Source organism: Chiloscyllium punctatum, chromosome 15 (assembly GCF_047496795.1).
Source record: "Chiloscyllium punctatum isolate Juve2018m chromosome 15, sChiPun1.3, whole genome shotgun sequence".
NCBI classification, from domain to species: Eukaryota; Metazoa; Chordata; class Chondrichthyes; order Orectolobiformes; family Hemiscylliidae; genus Chiloscyllium; species Chiloscyllium punctatum.
In genome coordinates this window covers 1,482,400-1,506,720 of record NC_092753.1, presented here as the reverse complement: position 1 = coordinate 1,506,720, position 24,321 = coordinate 1,482,400, and the positions used below count along the sequence as shown (strand labels likewise).

Genomic DNA, 24,321 nt, shown 5'->3' with positions numbered 1-24,321 from the left:
AGGATATTGGATACGATAATTTTGGGAAAAACAATTACCCAGGCGATAGAGATTAAAAGACTCCGATATGATTCCTGGTCTGTATCAAGTTAACAGGGCAGTCAGGAACAGTATTTAAAGGGGCCTTTAGCTGAAAAGCTTTTTAAAAAATATTTGCCCAAATTGTGAGCAGCAAAAAAAAATTCTGCATTTCAAAACCAACCTCTTGGCAAATTGTCAAGTGTCTCTGGTAGATGCCTAATTTCCTATATATAAATCAACAAAATATGTGTTGAATTTTCATATCGAGAAAAAAAAGACCTAAATCTGAATTTTTAAAAAAACGTTTCACTTCAGTATAAATTGGCAGTAAATCCAATCTTCAAAACAAACTTCAATTTAAGATATGAAGAATCAAGACAACTTTTTGACTATTTATTCTTGTGATATTGTGTTTTTCTAAATAATGTAGCTTTTCATCGACATTAGAAACAATAGTGAACACAACCATAAAACCTGTTCTTCAAAAACCAGAAGGCATTATTTATAAACATGCCATAACCACTCGAATAGGCTTAGTTAGAGTATGATTGTTTTCATAAAAAAACATAATTTGAAGCCATAAAATGCAGCATAATAACCATCCTTTTATCCCTGTAATAAAAACACAGGTTTATGTTCCTTGACTTAATTTTCTGAAGAGCCTTTCTTTTTCAGGTTAATGCGATCCTACTTGAAAAGGTTGGCATCTGCAAATCACACATCAAAGTATGTGGTTTAGATTAGATTAGATTAGATTCCCTACAGTGTGCAAACAGGACCTTCGGCCCAAGCAGACCACCGCGACCCTCCGAAGAGTAATCCACCCAGACCCATCTCCCTCTGACTAATGCACCTAACACTATGGGTAATTTAGCATGGCCAATTAACCTAGCCTGCACATCTTTGGAGTGTTGGAGGAAACCGGAGCACCCAGCGAAAACCTACACAGACACAGGGAGAATGTACAAAATCCACACAGACGGTTGCCCAAGGCTGGAATCGATCCTGGGACCCTGGTGCTGTGAGGCAGCAGTACGAACCACTGAACCTTGGTTGTAAGGCCACAGATCATTGATTCCCTCATGTAGCAGAAGAGGAGAGCAAGGATCTTTGTTCCTGGTTACCAAGCGATTACCAATCAGGTAGCCTGTCCACCCTTGTGGCTAAGCTTACAATTGACTGGCCTCTTGAACACTTATGACATGGTGGTAGAGTCCCTACCTCTGAACAGGAAGCCTGGGTTTAAGTCCCACCTGCTCCAGAGAGGTGTAATAAACATCTTAACAGTGTGATTAGAAAATATGCTGACTGGGCCTGAGTGGTGGTACACGATTGCTACTCATAGAATTGAATAGTGACCTAACAAGGTATTGCTGCTGAGCAAGGTACAGTACTTTCAGCAAGAAAGAAGAAAAATCTAGACAGAAGTAGTAGAGTGCAGTCTCCCAGGAAATTCAAAAAACAGTTTAGCCAACTCTGGGTTAAATGCTATGACCATGGCTGGAAGAGAGTGTATTGTTGGCCTAGTCCAAATACAGTTCAATTAGGAACTCATGCAGGTTGCATCACGAAATTTCTTGTATCAGGGGGCCGAAGGAATAAAACCTCTTATTCTCCCAATGCACATTTAAGGTATTGAACCACTGTTGGAACACATTTCAAGGCCACACTGGGTGTCTTGAACAAATTATACACTGGATTGTAAATGTTAACCATCAATCCCAATCTATTTTCTTTCTAACATCCAGATACATGAGCTCCCAGAAATGTGCTAATGAAGGTCAATTGAGAATGAGAACTCAATCCAATCTTTCCTCTCTAACCCAGTTTAAGTGACTATTGGTTTAAGTGGCCAATAGTCACGCTTTGGTCATTTCCCTACCTGAGAGCAGCATCGCAGCTGGGACCAGGAACTTCTGCTTTGGGCTAATCCATTTCAGCACAATGTGGAAGATTGATTTGCACAACACATACCTTGTGCTTGGAATTCCTCAATCCCCTTGCACTAGTTCAGGCAATGTTTGGAAATATTAGTGCGACCTAGCAGAATTCAGGCTAAAATAGGATTAAAACCAACCTGATCTAGTTCATCTACACAATGAAGACCGACCCTACTCATCTAACCATCTGTTGAACTACAGGTACAACCTTCTATGGACGTTATACTGTAAGACAACAAAATATAATTGAAAGCTACGCGATGGAAGACAGACTTTTTTACAAGGCTTTAAAGATTTCCAAGATTTTCAACATGCAATATGTTTGTGTTGGGCATTTAAACATAATTCTGGGACAAACCACAAAATTCTAATATGCATGACAATTTGTTATAACATGCAGCATAAAAAGGTTAAAGGTGCATTTGGTTAAAACTATATGGAAAATGTAGTAAAATCTCCTTTTGTCTCATACAAAGAGTTAGGAGCTATTCTTTTTGCTTGAAGCAAACATGTGGACAAAGAGCTACAGGAACTTCCACAACATCACATACAATAGAAGGATGACTTACCTTGGTTACCTTGCTGGAAAAGTTTATTGAGGTCTAGAGAAGATGCTCTGGAGTGAGTCTTTGGAAGTCTTGGTGGCGGAGTGGGAGGTACTTCTGCTTTCTTAATAGCATCTTCAGCAGAGGTACTGGAGTATGACCTGTTAGAGAAAAAGGTGTACATTTGAATAATGCCGGCATTGTAAGAGATTTGTACATTGAGTGGCCAAGTTACTACTCAGCTGGCAAGAGAAACAAATAGGTTGATCATTAGAGTCATAGAGATGTATAGCACGGAAACAGGCCCTTCAGTCCAACTTGTCAATGCCAACCAGATATCCTAAACTAATCTAGTCCCATTTACCAGCACTTGGCCCATATCCCTCTAAACCCTTCCTATTCATATACCCATCTAGGTGCATTTTAAATATTGCTATTCTACCAGCCTCCACCACATCCTCTGGCAGCTCATTCCACACACGTACCACCTCTGAGTGAACAAGTTGCCCCTTAGGTCCCTTTTAAATCTCACCCTAACCCTATGCCCTCCAGTTCTGGACTCCCCCACTGCAGGAAAAAGTCCTTATCTATTCATCCTATCTATGCCCCTCATGATTTTATAAACCTCTGTAAAGTCACCCCTCAGCCTCCGATGCTCCAGGGAAAATAGCCCCAACCTATTCAGCCTCTCCCTAAAGCTCAAATTCTCTGGCAACATCCTCGTAAATCTTTTCTGAGCTTTATCTGACTGCTGTGTGTTGAATCTCACCCGAGATAAACTGGCTGCTGTGTTCCACACATTACAATAGTAACTACTTGACAAGTAGTTCGTGAGCTGAAAAGCATTTTGAGACATTGTGACGCTGTGACAGTTTTGACTGAAACATAATACTTTCTTTATTCGTGTACACAAAGGATCTGGTACGGCATGATGCAATGACTACATTTCAACATGCAAAGCTAAATCGGACAAATTTGTCAGTCGGTTAGGATTTGATTTCCGAAGTGGAACTCCAGTAGGTTATGCAGCTATGGCATACTATTCATAACATTTTATGGGGTAGAAGTTTTTCTTGGGCCATTATATAACAGGCAAAACTGTACTTGCTGGAGAAAGTGAGGACTGCAAATGCTGGAGATCAGAGCTGAAAATGTGTTGCTGGAAAAGCGCAGCAGGTCAGGCAGCATCCAAGGAGCAGGAGAATCGACGTTTCGGGCATAAGCCCTTCTTCAGGAATCAAGAAGAAGGGCTGATGCCCGAAACGTCGATTCTCCTGTTCCTTGGATGCTGCCTGACCTGCTGCGCTTTTCCAGCAACACATTTTCAAAACTGTACTTGCTGTTTGTTACACACTGGTAATGTGTGATACTTCGATCCATTGGATTCAACAGAATGGAACATTACATGAGGCATAAACTAGAAGTCCAAAGTGATCCCATTTACTTTGCACAACAGCCAACATTGATTTATATTCCTTTCTAGTTAAAATCAAATTAAATGTGCAGTAAAAGCAGATTGCTTAGACTGACAGCAGTTTAGACAAGTTTTAATGAAGACCCCCCCCCAAAAAAAAATTCAATCAACAGGAATTGATATTGGTGCAGTCAGAAACTACCCATTGTGTATGGCATTTGTCTGATAAGCAAGTCTCATTCCAAGCACCACTTTACACAGCTAGCTTTTCAACTAATTTGGAGAGCTCACTTAACTAGTTTATTACATTTGTTCAGCTTCCACTGGGACCCAGCTGTGGTTGATTAATGTGTTGGAGATAGCAGTAAATCAGATAGATGATAACCTAAATGCATGGAGTATTTCAGTACATGATACACCACATTGCGCATATAAAATGCTCTATTATTTTAATAAACATTAGATATTTAAGCAGCTATTTAGGGCACGTAAATTACCTGGGCCTTGTTTTCCTTTTCTGGCTGCAATCCAGTTCCTTACAACCTTTGAAAACAGGATGTCACACATTAAGCACAAGCCTCTTGAATAGAAGTAATTTATGAAAAAAAATCACATTTTTGAATAATTATAATTGAGGCTGGAATCATGCACTTTATAAAGATATGTGTACTCAGGAAGAAAGATCCAGATTTTCCCCTTTGGGCACTGCTATGGGTTTAACCATTGATTGCCCAGTTGTAAGCTGTTCTTTCTACTGGCAAGGTTTTACACCACAGTCTGTTAGTAGAATTGGATTAGTAGTAAAAAGAATTGAAAAGCAAAACTATCCCCAAACTCTGATATTATTATTATATTATTTCCTGAATCAACATTGATAAGGAGGACTGTTTATATTATCTGGTGTATAAAAACACTGCCATTATAATGGATAGATTGGGATGCCTGTGATGCAATGTCCATGTCCCTATCTCTGGGTCAGAAGATACCTCTCATTCTTTGGAACCCAAGAGAACACAGGCTCAGTTTCCTCAATCTCTCCTCATAAACTAATCCCACTTCCCAGGGATTAGTCTGGTGAACTCTGCTGCAACCCCTCTCCTGCAAATATACCCCGCCTTCGAGAAGGAGACCAAAACTGAACACAGCACTCCAGGTCTGATCCCCAGCAAGGCTGGACACAATTGCAAAAAGACATCTTTACTCCTGTACTCAAAATCTCTTTGTGATACATATCATCTGCCTTCCTAATTGCTGGCTGTACTTATAGCTAGCTTTTAGTAACTCACAAGCAAATGCCCCCTGGCTTTTGGATTCCAACATTTCCCAACCATCTCTCACCTGGTTGATTAATGTGTTAGACATAGCAGTAAGTCATAGAAATGATCATCTAAATGCATGGAGCACTTCAGTACATCATACAGCAAACTGTGCATATAAAATTACTCTCTCCTGTATTATTTTACCTATCAAAGTGAATAAATTCATACTTAATTACATTATATTCATCTGCCGTGTTCTTACCCATTCACATAACCTAATGTTATATTGTATTCTCCTCACAACTCAGATGCCTTCCTAGTTATAGGTCAAAAGATTTGGAAAATACTACATTTGGTCCCCACATCAAAATAACTTATAAAGACTGTAAATAGTTGTGGCCCTAGCACTGATCCTTGTGGTACCAGTGGTCCAGCCTGCCATATTGAGAAGGACCCATTTATTTCTACTCTATTAACTAAGTTTCAATCCATGCAGTATAATATCAGCCATCATTAAATGAAAGGGCAGACTTGATGGGCCAAATGGCCTAACTCTGCAGGATTTCCTCTTTGCTCAGGAACAGCAGTTGAGGCCACGACACCAGATCATGGCAACCTGGTCTGAAGTTGCTTCATGGGTCAATGCAGTCTCAGCTGTCTGGGCGAACACACAATGATGTTGGAAGATCAATGACCTAATCCACTCAACCCCCATTAAAGGGTCACCATCGTCTTTCTGGTATTGCACAACCATTTTCTTTGCTACTGTTCCCACTTCCTCCCAAGGCTCAGACTGCACCATTCTCACAAAAGATGAGGAGATGTAGCAAAAGACCATAAGAGACAGCACAGAGGCCATGCAAGGTCAGTGGTGTGGAAGGCTGAGGGAAGATGCTGCAGAAAATAGTCCAGTGTCAGAGAAAGAATGAATGCAGAGTAGTGGAGCTAAGGGTGTAACTCTTGCCCCGGCAGAGCGAAGATGATCATTGATCTTTTAATGGCATTGCTGTCTCCACACCATACAGATGACACTGACCTGGCGCAGACCTAGCTGGCAGGCTCTGGTGGCATGGATTCCTTTGGGGTCCACTGGGTAGAGGACCATCATGTCCATCAGGACAGCCAGGTTCCTGGCAGTGAATCATAGCACCCTTCTCCGACATCGTTTGGGCATGGTCTTCACGCTTAACAGATATCTGCTCAAAGACTGGCATCCTTGCATCTACATTATCTTTAAAACATTGTGGTGCATCTGGAGAAGTATTGGCATCGCGAACATATCAAGGAGGACGGATTGCACCTAAATCGGAAGGGGACTAATATACTAGCAGGGAGATTTGCTAGAGCTGCTCAGGAGGATTTAAACTAGTAAGGTGGGGGGGTACCCAGGGAGATAGTGAGGAAAGAGATCAATCTGAGACTGGTACAGTTGAGAACAGAAGTGAGTCAAACAGTCAGGGCAGGCAGGGATAAGGTAGGACTAATAAATTAAACTGCATTTATTTCAATGCAAGGGGCCTAACAGGGAAGGCAGATGAACTCAGGGCATGGTTAGGAACATGGGACTGGGATACCATAGCAATTACAGAAACATGGCTCAGGGATGGGCAGGACTGGCAGCTTAATGTTCCAGGATACAAATGCTACAGGAAGGATAGAAAGGGAGGCAAGAGAGGAGGGGGGTGGCATTTTTGATAAGGGATAGCATTACAGCTGTACTGAGGGAGGATATTCCTGGAAATACATCCAGGGAGTTATTTGGGTGGAACTGAGAAATACCAAAGGGATGATCACCTTATTGGGATTATAGGAAAGACCCCTAATAGTCAGAAGGAAATTGAGAAACAAACATGTAAGGAGATCTCAACTATCTGTAAGAACAATGCGGTGGTTATGGTAGGGGATTTTAACTTTCCATAGACTGGGACTGCCAAAGTGTTAAGGGTTTAGATAGAGAGGAATTTGTTAAGTGTGTACAGGACAAGTTTCTGATTCAGTATGTGGGTGTACCTACTAGAGAAGGTACAAAACGGTGAGGAGCAGTAAAATCATTCTGGATTAGTGGTGTTGGTCAGATGCTGCCTGAACTGCTGTGCTCTTCCAGCACCACTAATCCAGAATCTGGTTTCCAGCTTCTGCAGTCATTGTTTTTACCAAAGTGCAAAACTTGACTTACTCTTGGGAAATAAGGCAGGGCAGGTGACTGAGGTGTCAGTGGGGAGTACTTTGGGGCCAGCGACCATAATTCTATTAGATTTAAAATAGTGATGGAAAAGGATAGACCAGATCTAAAAGTTGAAATTCTAAATTGGAGAAAGGCCAATTTTGACGGTATTAGGCAAGAACTTTCGAAAGCTGATCAGGGACAGATGTTCGCAGGTAAAGGGACGGCTGGAAAATGGGAAGCCGTCAGGAATGAGATAACGAGAATCCAGGGAAAGTATATTCCTGTCAGGGTGAAAGGGAAGGCTGGTAGGTATAGGGAATGTTGGATGACTAAAGAAATTGAGGGTTTGGTCAAGCAAAAGAAGGAAGCATATGTCAGGTATAGACAGGATAGATCGAATGAATCCTTAGAAGAGTATAAAGAAAGTAGCAGTATACTTAAGAGGGAAATCAGGAGGGCAAAAAGGGGACATGAGATAGCTTTGGCAAACAGAATTAAGGAGAATCCCAAAGTTTTTTACAAATACATTAAGGACAAAAGGGAGAGAATAGGGCCCCTCAAAGATCAGCAAGGCGGCCTTTGTGTGGAGTTGCAGAAAATGGGGGAGATACTAAATGAATATTTTGCATCAGTATTTACTGTGGAAAAGGATATGGAAGATATAGACTGTACGGAAATAGATGGTGACACCTTGCAAAATGTCCATATTACAGAGGAGGAAATGCTGGATGTCTTGAAACGCATAAAAGTGGATAAATCCCCAGGACCTGATCAGGTGTACCTTAGAACTCTGTGGAAAGCTAGAGAAGTGATTGCTGGACCTCTTGCTGAGATATTTGTATCATCGATAGTCATAGGTGAGGTGCCGGAAAATTGGAGGTTGGCTAACTTGGTGCCACTGTTTAAGAAAAGTGGTAAGGACAAGCCAGGGAACTATAGACCAGTGACCCTGACCTCGGTGGTGGGCAAGTTGTTGGAGGGAATCCTGTGGGACAGGATGTACTTGTATTTGGAACTGATTAGGGATAGTCAACATGATTATGTGCGTGGGAAATCAGGTCTCACAAACTTGATTGAGCTTTTTGAGGAAGTAACAAGGGGATTAATGAGGGCAGAGCAGTAGATGTGATCTATATGGACTACCGTAAGGCATTCGACAAGATTCCCCATGGGAGTCTGATTAGCAAGGTTAGATCTCCGGGAATACAAGGAGAACTAGCCATTTGGATACAGAACTGGCTCAAAGGTAGAAGACAGAGGGTGGTGGTGGAAGGTTGTTTTTCAGACTGGAGGCCTGTGACCAGTGGAGTGCCACAAGGATCGGTGCTGGGTCCTCTACGTTTTGTCATTTACATAAATGATTTGGATGTGAGCATAAGAGGTACAGTTCGTAAGTTTGCAGATGACACCAAAATTGGAGGTGTAGTGGACAGCGAAGAAGGTTAACTCAGATTACAACAGGATCTGGACCAGATGGGCCAATAGGCGGAGAAGTGGCACATGGAGTTAATTCAGATAAATGCGAGGTGCTGCATTTTGGGAATGCAAATCTTAGCAGGACTTATACACTTGATGGTAAGTTCCGAGGAAGTGTTGCTGAACAAAGAGACTTTGGAGTGCAGGTTCATAGATCCTTGAAAGTGGAGTCGCAGGTAGATAGGATAGTGAAGAAGGCGTTTGGTATGCTTTCCTTTATTAGTCAGAGTATTGAGTACAGGAGTTGGGAGATCATGTTGCGGCTGTACAGGACATTGGTTAGGCCACTGTTGGAATATTGCGTGCAATTCCGCTCTCCTTCCTATCGGAAAGATGTTGTGAAACTTGAAAGGGTTCAGAAAAGATTTACAAGGATGTTGCCAGGGTTGGAGGATTTGAGCTATGGGGAGAGGCTGAACAGACTGGGGCTGTTTTCCCTGGAGGGTCGGAGGCTGAGGGGTGACCTTATAGAGGTTTACAAAATTATGAGGGGCATGGATAGGGTAAATGGGCAAAGTCTTTTCCCTGGGGTCAGGAATCCAGAACTAGAGGGCATAGTTTTAGGGTGAGAGGGGAAAGACATAAAAAGAGACGTACGGGGAAACTTTTCCATGCAGAGGCTGGTACGTGTATGGAATGAGCTGCCAGAGGAAGTGGTGGAGGCTGGTACAATTGCAACATTTAAGAAGCATTTGGATGGGGATATGAATAAGAAGGGTTTGGAGGGATATAGGCCGGGTGCTGGCAGGCGGGATTAGATTGTGTTGGGATATCCAGTTGGCATGGACGGGTTGGACCGAAGGGTCTGTTTCCATGCTGTACATCTCTATGACTCTATGCCCTCTTGAATGCCTCAACTGAACCTGACTACACCACATTTTCAGGCAGTACATTCCTGATCGTAACTATTCACTAAGAGAGAAAGTTTTAATTTTCCATACATCACTCTTGTTTTCTACAAACTACATGATATCTACACCTTTGCACTCTTGATACTTTTACAAGTAGGAACGCTTTCTCCCTTTAAGTGTGCTGCCCCTCCCATGGAGCAGACATGCTAAAATGAAAGGGCTACCTTTAAAATGAATTTGAGGACAAATTATTTCTGAGGGTCAGGGAGCTTTGGAATGCTCTTCCCCCAGGGAACAATGGAGGCAAAGTTAGTTAATAATTTTAAGATAAAGGTAGGCAAATATTTGACTGACATGAAGACGGGGGAGGAGGAGGTCGGAAACTGGAGTTGAGATTATGACAGTGTAGGCTGGAGGGGGTCAAATAACCCTCTCCTGTTCCTAAATGTGCACGTTCGTTCAGCCACCTGTTGTAAGTTGGATCCCATTCAGAGTTCACTGGTCTCTCTACCAGGAGGTGATCTCACCAGTTTGGTGAAAAGAATAAAGATCATCAGTTAACTTTAGAGATGAGGTTCTGGACCACTTTCTGCATATTAAGAACCTCGTCTTATTCAAAGTAGACAGTAAACACAAAATACGTCATTGCCTCCAGTGTGTACCAGCTCAGTCTTGGACAGCCTGTGATCTCCTGAAAGCATCTATGGAGAGATCAAACATCCCAATTGACTCATGGGGTATCCCTGAATTGTGACAAACAAAACACACAGACAATATTAACTTGGAAACTACAAACCACCCATCTATCTAACTCTTCAAGCACTGACTGAGAAACCCTAACTCTAGATTCCCAAGGGAACCTCTCGCTCATTTAAAGTAGTCTCACTTAATGTCACAATTTTAAAGAGCATCTGAGACCCTAAGTGACGAATTAACAAATAATGGCATTCACTTATATTGTGACAACCAGATTTCGTTGGAATACTTTACTGAGGTCTAAAGTTTATATATATTCGGTTTGACTCATGCTTTTGTACTTAGTACCTGTGTTTATGAAACCCAGGATCCCATGGGCACTGCTAGCCAATATACAGGTTGTTTTTCTATAACGGGCGCTTCTAACACAAATTCACCGCAATTGTGATTGATGAACTGGGGACACTGTTTCTAAAGCGTGAACTTTTAAAACATGCGTTGGCTGTAATGCAATTACATCGCCAACGCTTTAAGTGCTGTTTCTAAAGCATGATTTTTCTCTTACACGGGATTGCTCAAGAATGCAACCATTGCATTATAGAAGAAATAGCTGCATGTCCAAGTCAAGGTGCTGTGTGACAGAAGAGAAGTTGAAGATGACTATATTCTCAGGCCCCTCATGTCCTTGTTATTCCAGGTGGTGGGGTCCGTGGTTTTCACACATAGTGCTGAAACAACTTTTGATGAGCCACGACAAAACCTCCTGCAGACAGCACAGTGGCATGGATGACTAAATTAGTGGACAAGGTTGTGATAAGTGGACTCCTTTAACTTGGACAGTTTGCAGCTTCTTGATTAATGAAATTGAGGATATTCCATCATAGTTCAGATCTTTGTCTCGAAGGTACTGGAGAGGTTTTTGAGTGATGGGAGGTGACTTGCCCACTGCTGGAGTACTCCGCCTCTAACCTCTTCCAGGTACCTCAGCATTTACATGGATGGACCAACTCATCGTTCAACTTTTGATGCTCACTCCAGTTTGCCATTGTTTAGAGAATTCTGTCACATGCATAAAAAGCAAATTCCTCCTATAATCTTTAGCATAAGGGTATTTGGGAGCATTTCTGGTGGTTGGGTTTGTTAATGGCAGTGAGCTACCAAGCTACAAGGCTCAAACATTGTCCTGGTTTTGGTTTATAGTCTATGCTGTTCATTGTCAATATGCCTCAATATGCAAGGATTAGGAAGAGGAAGAACAGAAGTTCACACCTCCTCCTGCTTACTAATGTACCACCTTGAATAAAACGTGGACATTGAGGGAATGACAGAATTGGTACTGGTGCACTGACTGTTAGCTCAGCTATTTGGTGATGCACAGTGACGCCAACAGTGTGGGTTCAATTCCCATATCAGCTGAAGTTACCACAAAAGGACTCTCCTTCTCAATCTTTCCCTTCACCTGAGATGTGGTGACCCTCAGGTTAAACCAGCACCTGACATCTCCTCCCAGTGAGGCAGAAGGCCTATGGTCCAGTAGGACTATAGTGACTTTACCTTTACATTTATGGTTGAATGATGGCATCTCCTTTGCAAAAGAAGGAAGCAAATTAGTCAGAAGGGGAGTGGGGGAAAAAGCCTAAGCATTTGGGCAACAATTAAAATGCATTATGCGTGTAAATTCAAAAACGTCTCATTTGGAACCTTTTGGTGACATGGTTCCAATAAATCAGAATGACATGGTGGCTCAGTAGTTAATGTCACAATTTTAAAGAGCATCTGAGACCCTAAGTGATGAATTAACAAATAATGACATTCACTTATATTGTGACAACCAGATTTCATTGGAATACTTTACCGAGGTCTAAAATTTATATATGTTCGGTATGAGACTCATGCCTCTCAGTGCTAGGGACTCAGGGTTGATTCCACCCTCATGTCTGTTTGGTTTCCCTCAGAGTGCTCCGGTTTCCTCCCACAGTCTAAAGGTGCGCAGGTTAGGTGGAATGAGCAGGCTAAATTGGATGCTGCCTGACCTGCTGCACTTTTCCAGCAACACATTTTCAGCTCTGATCTCCAGCATCTGCAGTCCTCACTTTCTCCCTGGCTAAATTGTTCATAGTGTCTAGGGATGTGGAAGTTAGATGGATTAGCCATGGAAAATGCAAGGTTACAGTAATGGGATAGGTCTGGATGGAATGCTCTTTGGAGGGTCAGTATGGACTCTGGGCCAAATCTCCTGCTTCCACACTGTAGAGATTCTATGAATTCATTTTAATATGTAGTCAAAAGTTCAGCCAGTCTCCCCCAGGGTGGATTAATTCATATCATGTCAATTTTAGTTAAGCGTTTAGTTGACGAATGTAAAATAGTTTTATCTGTTAACAGACACTGGACACTCGCATGTTATTCCCTTCCCAGCAGTGGCTGGTTTACACTGAGGTAAAGTTCTGAAGCCGCCAGTTACCCTCGAATGCCTTGCCCATGAATGTTACAAGTGAATTGTGACAATCCTATTCAACCATCATCGCTTGACAATCAAACCTGAACTACTAGCTTGCTACACCTACCTTTAACCAGAGACAAAGTAAATATGGATCAGAAGGAAGAGTGCTGCTGTATGATATTTAGTCTCTCGCTACCCATGAACACTAAAGCCTATCATAGCACCAGCAGTACTATTCCAGCCAAGTCTGACTAGTGTAACGCAGGTAAGGTACAAAAGCTACTGGTCTGTGCAGTTCAGCAATATAAGATAATCAGAGGGTTAGATAGGTTGGGACAGTGAGAGCCTTTTTGCTTGGATGGCTAGCATGAGGGGTGATAGATGTAGGACAGATGTCAGAGGTAGTTTCTTTACTCAGAGTAGTAGGGGTGTACTGTACAGTAGTGGACTTGCCAAGTTTAAGGGCGTTTAAATGGTCATTGGATAGGCATATGGATGAGAATGGAATAGTGTCAGTTAGATGGGCTTCAGATTGGTTCCACAGGTTGGTTCAACATCAAGGGCTGAAGGGCCTGCCTTGCTCTGTAATGTTTTATGTTCTATAATGATTTAAGCATGAGTCATGCGGGAAGCCCCGGCATATATTTTTACTCCATCTTCCATCAATTCACGTTAGCACACACACCACAGGCTAGCCAACCTGCGTATTGGAGGTGGTACTTAATTAGATGTCTTACACTTTTACCTGGTGTGACAAACAAGTTTGAAAATTAATTTGATATTGCCTGTTATTCTGTCATAATAGAAAAGTGGCAAATAATTCACAGCAGCGTTTTCCAGCTCATTTTGTTGGAAGAAATCCATTGACTTTGCTGTAGACATGGAGTCACAGAGTCAGAGATCTATAGCACGGAAACAAACCCTTCAGTCCAATTTGTCCATGCTGAACAGATATCCTAAATTAATCCAGTCCTATTTGCCAACATTTGGCCCATATCACTCTAAACCCTTCCTATTCACATACCCATCCAGATGCCTTTTAAATGCTGTAATTGTACCACCCTCCACCACTTCCTCTGACAGCTCATTCCATGCACGTACCCCCCTCTGCGTGAAAAGTTGCCCCTTAGGTCTCTTTGATATCTTCCTCTCTCACCATAAACCTATGCCCTCTAGTTCTGAACTCCCCATCCCAGGGAAAAGACCTTGTCGATTTACCCAATCCCATGCGCCTCATGATTTTGTAAACCTCTAAAGTCACCCCTCAGCCTCTGACACTCCAGAGAAAACAGCCCCAGATTAAAGGTCAAACCCTGGCAACATCCTTGTAAATCTTTTCTGAACTTTTTCAAGTTTTACCAATTTTTCCAATAGGAAGGAGACCAGAAATGCAATATTCCATTTGCGCCCTGACCAATGTCCTGTACAATTGCAACATGACCTCCCAACTCCTATACTCCATACTCTGACCAATAAAGGAAAGCATACCAAATACCTTCTTCACTATCCTATCTACCTGCAACTCCAATTTCATGGAACTATGAATTTGTTCAGCAACACTCCCTAGGACCTTACCATTAAGTGTATAAGTTCTGCTCTGATTTGCCTTTCCAAAATGCAGCACCTCACATTTATCTAAATTAAACTCCATCTGCCACTCCTCAGCCCATTGGCCCATCTGATCAAGATCCCATTGTACTCTGGGATAACCGTCTTTGCTGTCAACTACACCTCCAATTTTGGTGTCATCTGCAAACTTACTAACTCTACCTCCTATGTTGATATCCAAATCATTTATATAAATGATGAAAAGTCGTGGACCCAGTACTAATCTTTGTGCTACACTATTGGTCATAGGCCTCCAGTCTGAAAAGCAACCTTCCACCACCACCCTCTGTCTTTGACCTTTGAGCCAGTTCTGTATCCAAATGGCTAGTTTTCCCTGTATTCTGTGAGATCTAACCTTGCTAACCAGGCTCCCATGGGGAACCTTGTCCCAACACCTTACTGAAGTCCATATAGATCACATCTACTGCTCTGCCCATATCAATCCTTTTAGTTACTTCTCCAAAAAACTCAGTCAAGTTCATGAGACATGATTTTCCACGTACTAAGCCATGCTGACTATCCCTCATTAGTCCTTGCCTTTCCAAATACATGTAAATCATGTTCCTCAGGATTGTCTCCAACAACTTGCCACCACTGATGTCAGACTCACCGATCTATAGTTCCTCGGCTTTCCCTTACAAACTTTCTTAAATAACGGCACCTCAACCTGTGACTATTGATGATAGAAATATCTCAGCAAGGGGTCCACCAATCACTTCCCTAACTTCCCAAAGAGTTCTAGGGTACACCTGATCAGGTCCTGGGGACTTATCTACTTTTATGTGTGTTTTAAAACATACAGCCGCTCTGCCTCTGTAATATGGACATTTTTCAAGATGTCACCATCTATTTCCCACATTCTATATATTCCATGAAATTCGCTACAGTAAGCACTGATGCAAAACATGCATTTAGATCTCCCCCATCTCCTGCTGGGACATGTCAAAAGGAGAAGCCAACTCATTCAGTTCAAATACAACCATGTGGATTAATTTATTTTTCAATTATATGTTAGATTTTGAGCTTCAAAGATTTATTTACGTCCTTGAGGCAGTTAAAACAACTAGACAGCTGACTGCTCAGCTCGTCAATAAAGTGGCATGCTTAACCATTGGGAAATTAATTGTTAATTATTTCAGATTACCTGTCACAGTTTTGTTGCTTACCCCATCTCTGATGGATGACCAAAGGTGAGAGGAAATTGCAAATATTTGTGCAATGGGCAAACTGTTGTACCATCACTGACGTTAAACTTTGTTATTAAGTCAGCTTTGTGTTATTCACTTACCTGCTTTAGGTAAGAAAAACGTATCTTCTCTCGTCTGGCATTCAGCTGCTACTTGTTTGAATCTGGCATTTGTGTTCCGAATTAAATCTGCCAAATAATTGCAAAAATTAGCATAAAGTTTTCATAAGTTTGTCTGTCCCATTCTGTCCACATCATGATTTATTACCATATGCACCCTTGCTTACTTCGTGACCTAGATATGGGGTGATAATGCTCTATATAGTTTGACAGAAACACAGACTGTATTACCTTCTGCTAATTCTTTTCTCAGTTTAATTTTGCTGAGGATGGGATGCCTCCTAGTGTTACACAGAGGAAAAACAGAAACTTACACATCTGTGGCAATTGATTTCCCGTAGAAAGTTTGTATGCATCAACCAGTATAAAAAATGTTCAACAGCATGTTCTTTGCTCTGTCCAGTTTCTCTGATGAAGAGAAACAGGATCTTGATTTTAACACAGTGGAGTACAAAACTTATTTTACTGGATATATTATAATGATAATGACATTTGAAATTTCACTGAAGGCACCACATTGCCTTAAATCAATTGACCACACGCAGGCGGTTTTCCTATGACAGAGCAATAGAACAAAGCACAGAACGTCTGTGATTCTTCAATATCCTCAGTTTTGTTTTTGAAATGTTCAGACGAGAATTGCTATGCATTTCCGGATTTTGAAAAGTTGTGCAAAAAAATTCGCTCCTTTCTCTCTCTCTCTCTCTCTCCAATCTTAACGGAACTCAGACCAGGAGGCTCCCTGTCCGATACTCCAACTCTGCAGTTTAGCTGACTTCATCTGGGGCCACCTACTGGGGAAATAAAATCAGCCAAAATGCTCCAATTGTGCGACCAATTTAGGTCAGCCAGCTTACTAGTGCAGAGTGTTCAAGCTTGCACACATGACAAGAGAGCAGTGAAAGCAACATTCCTGGAACATTTACCTCGGTGGGGAGAGAAGACAGCAAGGTCAGCCAGTGAACTGAGCCATTTGGATGGTTTTATGAGGCACCCTGGTCCCTGGTCACCTGGGGGTGGGTAAGTAGTCAATGGCATGCCCCACTCCCCAGTGCCTCACTGTCCTTTGATCATTTGGGAGCAGCTTTTATGGCTTTCTGATAAAACCTCACATCAGGGAGGAAGTCCTGTCTTTGAGACAGCGGCTGGTGAGTCTGATGGATGTCAGCTCTGTAATCCCAGCAATGCCAGGGAAGAGTGGGGTGGCAACTGCTGGGCCCCGACCATTCCCCCAGATGATAAGCCATGAGTTAAAGGTTACCAAGTTACAACTGAATGGGATGTTGGAGTTTGGGGCTGGGTCTGTTGGGGTTGAGAGTTTGGGGAAGGGGTGGCTGGTGGTCAGTTGGGGGGGGTCAGCGAGTGGATGTGTGTGGTGGTGCATGGAAGGAATAGCATATAGGACAAGAAGGATGCCCGCGATGAATACTGGAGACCCATGAAAAGAAGGAACGACCCCTTTCCTGCCCAGGAAGTGAAAGTTGCCAGGCTTCCCAAGTCGTGTGGTCATTATTTGAAAGGCTTCAATAGGCCCCAGGATGCGTTGGGCATCCAGCATCTCTGCCACCCTCCAGAGACCTTAAGAGAGGCCCCAGGATAGGAGTGAGGCACTGAGCAGACTACATGCTGCATTCCACAAGCCATGCCAACCTTTGAAACTACTGGAGGAGGGTTACAGAGTATCAAGTATTGATGTGCCAAATCAGAAAGCATGCAGATTCAATTCTGGTGACTTTGGAATTATTTAAACTTAGCAAAGCTCATGAAATAGTTATGAAATTTGTTTCAAATTACTAGTAAAAAACATAGAATGAAACCAGTGTTTTTGTATATCTCCTCATTCCAATCCTAATGCATTGACTCCAGTTTGGAACGAGGGTCAATGTTGGATAAATACAAAAGATTAGCTCCAGCATGGAAGGTTTTCTCCTCAAATTATTTATTCGAAGCACTTTTTTATGAATGGCAAGGGCCACAGCGACTTAATTTCTAACTGCCTAAACCTTGTAAATAAGGTTACAGGTCCAAAGTTTTTAACAAGTTCCCATTTGAGCCATCCTTATCTGGAGGATTAGACCTCAATGTCAAAGTCAAAGTCAATGCCCTCATCGTCCAGAGAAGAACTGTTGAAATTCAACCATGCCAACTAAAATTAAGCCAAATTGATTTTGGAACTATGTCAAATTGTTATGACCAATTCAATGATGACTACATTTTGTATTGAAATGTTGATACCTGAATGATTGGTCTCAATGTCGTGCTGAGAAGGTTCCACTGAGTTTGACAAATCTCTCAATTGCTATTTGCTTTCATATCTACTTGTTTGGAGTCACAAAACTTACAAACACTTTGACATAATTTCTGTGATGAGAAGTGCCTGTTCACCTTGCATAGTTTTTATCTGTTTTGTGATTAAAAGTAATAACTTTCTGTTCAGTCTGCCCGATCTGTAAATTATGTTGCCAACTATTATATTCCACTGTCAGATTCGATCATAAATGCCACATGTATTTTTGTTCTGATGTTATCTACCCAAGTTGAAAAAGAAAAGACTGCGGGGAGGAGAAATGGACATTGGCGCACTACCTTAGTAAAGTTTGTATTTTTGGAGACGTGGGAGAGAGTCAGAGATGTACAGCACAGAAACAGATCCTTCGGTCCAACTCATCCATGCCGACCAGATATCCTAAACTAATCTAGTCCCATTTGCCAGCACTTGGCCCAAAATCCCTCTAAACCCTTGCTGCTCACATTCCCATCCAGATGCCTTTTAAATTGTTGTTATTGCACCAGCCTTCTCTACTTTCTCTGGCAGCTCATTCCATTCAAGCACCACCCTGTGTGTGAAAAAGTTGCCCCTTACGTCCCTTTTAAATCTTTCCCCTCTCACCCTAACGCTGTGCCCCCTAGAGCCGGACTCACCCATCCCAGTGAAAAGACCATGTCTATTTACCCTAGCCATGTCCCTCACCATTTTATGAGCCTCTGTAAGATCACCCCTCAACCTCTGATGCTCCAGAGAAAACAGCCCCAGCCTATTCAGGCCCTCCCTAGCGCTCAAATCCTCCGACCCTGGCAACGTCCTTATAAATCTTTTCCGAACCCTTTCTTGTCTTGACTTAAAAAAAAAGTAGCCCAATATATCTCACTCAACTTTATAAATTAATTTTGGGAGATCACTTTCAATCCAGAGCTCTGCCAATTTGGAGCATGGGTAAAGACAGTAAATGGACCCAAATTGTGGCACTTCTAAAAGTTCAAGCCAAACACACAGCTCTTTACAAATATAATGCAAACACCATGAGGTTAAACCAATGCAGAATCCCAACCTCGGACTGCTCGTTATTATTTCTCTTATATTCACTAATTGATTGACCAGCAAGGTGCCATTTGGAACTTTGGCTGGCATCAAAGACTCTTAACCCCTTTGATCACAGAATGCATCTACAAGCACATGACTATTCTTAAGATTCGTACTGCTTGCTCCCCACCCCAGCTGAAGAATAAGATGAAGCCAATGTGAACTGTTCAAAATGCGGCAGTCCATCTCCACAATGGACAGAACTCTTTAACAAAATCAGACAGTTTACAGGGAGACAATTTCTAATGTTTCTACCTGCTTTCTCATTGTGGAAGTGACGCTCTGGCTGCTGGAGGGTACTTGCAGACAATTTAGTAGGCACTGATTCAGCTATAACATTCTCCTGTTCAAAAAAAACGGTAAATCCAGTCACAAATAATACTGTTTTGATAATGTTTTATACATACAGAAATCTCATGTTGCTAGAAATATGCCCTGTAATTTTGAAACAGAACTGGTAACATCTTCATGGATATTTTCCCAGGCGTCTTGTGGTATTTACCACCTCTGCCAGTATGTGGCACTGGGTAAGGGTTGTTGCCACCTATCGTCCTTTATCTTGAACCTGTCTAGTGATTAGCAGCAGAAGGTGAATTTAAATCCAGCAGCTTCTGTGGTGAAATTTGAACTTGCATCTAACTATAAGTCCCAGGCATCTGGATTCCAAGTCCACTAATATAACCGCTGTGCTATCCCTCCCTGCATTTAGTTGCAGGAGTTGAGGCACCACTACTTTCAAAACCTATGAAATAAAACAATAAATTTGTTTCAGAAATTTGAAATAATTCAAGAACACCTAGTAGATTTCCAGCTTAAGTATCTATTGCATGAAATAAAGAGTTAGAAGCACAAATCAGACCGAAGTTCATGGTGCATTATAAATTTTAAAAGTTCAAGTTCACGGTTGGGAGCTAAATATTCCAGATTTTAACATCTTTTGAAAGGACTGAGCAAGTGAGAAAGAAGAGGAACAGAAATTAGGAGCAGGAATAGGCCATTCAGTCCTTCAAATCTGCTCTTCCATTCAACATGATCCTGGCTGATCCTCTATCTCAATGTTATATTCCCAATTTCTCCCCACACCCTTGATGCCTTTAAAACTCTAACAATGCTTATCTCTTTCTTGAGTGTATTCAGTGACTTGGCCTTCTGTGGTAGAGAATTCCACAGGATCGCGACCCATTGAGTGAAGAACGTTTTCTTCATCTCACCCCTAAATTGTCTATTCCACATCCTACCAGTGTGTCCCTGGTCTAGACTGGGAAGACATCCTCTCTGTATCTAGTCTGTTCAGCTCTGAAAGAATTTTACACATTTCAGTTGGATCGATTTCATCCTTTGAACAATAATGAATACACACCAAGTTGAACCAATCTCTCCCCATACGGCAGCCCTGCCATCCCCAACATTGGCCTAGTGAACCATCCCTGTACTCCCTAGTTGGAAGGTATATCCTTTCTTCGTTAGTGGGAACTAAAACTGTACACAATACTCCATGTGCAGTCTCAGTAAGGCCCTGTATAATAACAGGAAGGCATCTCTACTTCTGAACTCAACAGTTCTAGTCAAGGAGTCACTCTGAAGCTTGTGCAGAGAATAAAAAGGTTCAGACTCCATTAGAGGAGTTTTCAAGAAAGGAAGACTATAGAGAAACAGACAATATAAGGAATAACTGGACTTGCATCATATGGAACACTATTTCCAGCTAACCTCTGATGTTAGCAAAAAGGAAAACAGACTTAAAGTTCAAAAGGTCTGAGCAGGATTGATTTCTAGAAGTAGTTCTCCGATCAAAGAAGATCAATGTAGATTAAAATGGACAGGTCAATAAACTGAAAGGAAACTGCGGAGGTTGTTTGCAGAGATGAATTGAATGGTTTTGTTCCTTTGCCTATATATGGTAGTCAAATAATGAACTATTCAATTGAATCCAGTTTATGAACAGGCTACTATTAGGAAAAAAGTATGAAAAGTGAGGTTCAATACAACTGGTTAAAAAGAAAACTGACTGTTCCTCTTGCTGCAATTATAGCGTGGATGGCAGTGAAATCCCAGTGAAGACTTTGAAATGACCTTGATAGACAGCATGAATTAGACAGCCTGTATGTTTCTTTAATGGTGACCTGAAGATTACAACCCATCCTCCATCATCTCCAGTGTAGACGTCCACATCCATACAATAACACGACACTGAGTTGCTTCAGAATGCAATTCACACGACCATTTATGCTTCCAAAATGCTTCTCAAACATAAGACCCAAATTGCAAACACTTAAAAATTAATTCCTCCACTCATGAATGTGACACAGCCTTGTCGGAGTGCCAGTTCACAGCCCATCTCCAACACAGCCTCCAATGAGTTCATCTTGACAGAGACTGCCAATGGAACCTGCAACCACTGTAGAAAAGTCCAACTGTCTATACACATGCACACACACACACACACACACAAATTCCTACAGCAAGAGTTGTTTTATAGTGTAAAAGAACTCAGGCCAAACCAAATTCAAGGGGAAAGGTCAATCGTAGAGCACTGGCCTTAGGCTCCAAATGAAACCAGTTAATACAACAGCTACCAGGTGTCATTTCCAGAGGTGGTGAGCCTATACACTTCACTGAGCCATTGGGGAGTGCTCTGCATGTGTTCTTAAGCTTGTGGCCCAGTTCTTGAATCAGCCAGGGCAAGTTTAGTGTCAAAACAATTCACAGCATTTGAGCTGGACGAAGCTGTTTTCATAGTTCCCCACTGTTTAAGAAAGGGCACAGCAAGAGAAAGAGTCATGGTGCAACTAAAAAATAATAATGTCTTACTTTTCAGCTTCCCTTTGCATGTACATCTTGTACAAGTGTGCCACAGAGCAAAGCTTTTGGACAGAGACATTTAGTGGGGGGGAAATAGAAAGAAAACACTTGTCAAAGCAGCAGAGCATTATTGTGTTTGTACAATTACCACAAGTGTGATGGATTGTCATGCTCTCTTGGAGGTTAAATGGTCTTCGATCTTAGATTAAACCTTTTGAAGGTAAGCCAGGAAACAATGGAAGTTTTGTTCAAGAAGCCAAACTTTGGTACAGCTTTTTCTTGTTTGAAGTTTTCCAAACCCAATGCATAAATTTATCTGCTACCAGAGTTCTTATCCATTTCAATGGTAGTTTAAGAAGAGGTTTGTAATTCTTGTTGACTAAAGGGCAAAGAAAGAGAGGAAATAGTGCTATTTAAACAGGTATTGGAATGTCATTCAAAGTATCTCAGCCTATCTACAAAGAGACAACAAGGTGTACACATCAAACTGAAACCTCATTGTCAGAATGGCACCCCTAAAACTACATTCTTGAAAGTACCATTGACCTGAATCTTGCTCGATTCTGGATAGCTCCCAGAATAGCTAAATTCAGATGATTTATTTTGCATAATCCCTGTAGAAAACATTGATAAGTGGTTTAGTGCAATGTTGGAATATAACTTGAAAGTATACAATGACTTTGAGCTTAAATCGAATGTCAATGAAGATTCCGAAACTTGAAAGAAAACTGGTGCAAGCAAAATAAATCAAAGGCAAAATCCTATTTTTTGAGAAACTTCAGCTTCCCGTAGGTTTAGTTGCTCAATAGGTAGTTTGCGCAGAACTTGATGGGCAAGTTATCAAGCCAGCATTTAGCTCCTTATGTGCTCGGGGAAATAGCTTGCAATCTACTTAATCTGCACCCTGGTTCTGGATTAGTGGTGCTGGAAGAGCTTCTCATTGGTCTTATTAATTATCCGAAGGATAACAGTTCTCCTTTTATTTGAGTTTCTCACTGAAACTCAAGTGGATTTATAATGCAATGACCAGATCTCTGTGTTTATGACATCTTACCAAGAATTGTACAAACATATTTGTGAAGGATTAATTCAGGAAACCTTAGCGAGAGAATTTTCCTTTGAGTGGCCTAGATTTGAGTAAGTTACGAGATGTTTGAGTAAGGTTTACTTCCCCAGGCGAATGGCAGGTTGTATAGTAAGTCGGTGAAGTTTGCTTCGGTCTCTCTGTCATCCTTATAAAACACCCAACGACTGCAAGAGGCAGTGCTAACGTTGTGCAATACTTCAGTGGGAGTCAGGAGGACCACTTTGTTGCTGTCCTTGTTAAAAAGCAGTTAGGCATTCATCAAAATTTGCAAACTAGAATCACATGAACAATCTGCAATTAAACTGGTGTCTGTAAGGATTGAAATGCAACTGGATGCAAATGTTTGTCCTATGCTGCCACAGTCCGACAGACCATTCGGTTTCCCAAACTAATCTACACATGATCTCTATCACGAGACATGTCCAGGGTTGCTGTTCATAGCTTCAGGCTTGCTCCAGTTGATATTTGTGCAATTTTGTTGTCATCGATCAACTTCAGATCCTTGTTCTGTATTCAAGAGTTGAGATTCAATTACTTAGTTCGGTGAAGTGTTGGCACTGACATGACCGATGGCCACCTGGCCATTTTATTCACAAAAACAAGGCCACACTACTGGATGCACTGTCCTCAATGACCTTGCTCAGTTATTTTAACGTGAGGCCTCAAAAGAACTCCCAAATATAGGAATCGGTGCAGCAAGGATTTAGCCCTAATGTAAGAGGAAGTGAACTGTGTAGATAAGTTGCCCATCTCTTAATTTTCTTGTACTCTGAAATGCAAAGGTGGGGAAAAAAAATTCAAAAGGCCACCAACGAACTGACAGGAAAACCTTTGTACTATCCACTGACCTGCTAATGCCTTCTCAAAGCTTTCTCGACTTCCTGTAGTGTTATGCTTAAAAATGCTATCTCCACACCAGATTATTAAGGGTAAGTTGGACATAGCAATAAGAAATTGAAGGGGAAAACCATGATAAACCGGCAGAGTGTTTAAACAGCCTGCTTTGATAAAAGGTAATTGCATTGAGCTTGGCTCAGGAACAGACTGTTTTGCCGAGACACAAAGACGATTGGACATGTTTCTTCGGAAGGGAATGTTTAGGAAAAGTACTCAGTTTCAGAACAGTTTTAATGCTGGAGATTTTTCCCAGCTTGGGGGATGTTTCATCATCAAAATGGAACTTGTAAGGTTAGTGCTGTGCAAACTGAGACAGAGCTCAGCGCCACTCAGGAGTCCTGCACGGGCAGAAGGCAGTAACACTTGCCAGTTGAACATGTCGAAAGTAGATTAAACTCATAGATGCATTCTCTAGTTTGCATATATCTAAAGTAGATTAAGCTAATTA

At 41.7% G+C, this 24,321-nt stretch overlaps 1 protein-coding gene across 6 annotated transcripts in view; it reads right to left on the bottom strand.

Moving 5' to 3' along the window:
- The window catches only part of reps2 (RALBP1 associated Eps domain containing 2), a 205,429-nt gene that overhangs the window by 40,594 nt on the left and 140,514 nt on the right, over positions 1-24,321 (bottom strand). For all 6 annotated transcript variants that reach the window (XR_011962488.1, XM_072584435.1, XM_072584436.1 and 3 more), the window contains 4 exons: positions 19,343-19,430; positions 15,709-15,795; positions 4,418-4,463; positions 2,531-2,667 (listed from right to left, as the gene is read on the bottom strand). Coding sequence is in view for 5 of the 6 variants with exons in the window: in XM_072584435.1 (XP_072440536.1) it covers positions 2,531-2,667; positions 4,418-4,463; positions 15,709-15,795; positions 19,343-19,430 (358 nt within the window). In the remaining variant the exon portion in view is untranslated. The remainder of the gene's footprint in view (positions 1-2,530; positions 2,668-4,417; positions 4,464-15,708; positions 15,796-19,342; positions 19,431-24,321) is intronic.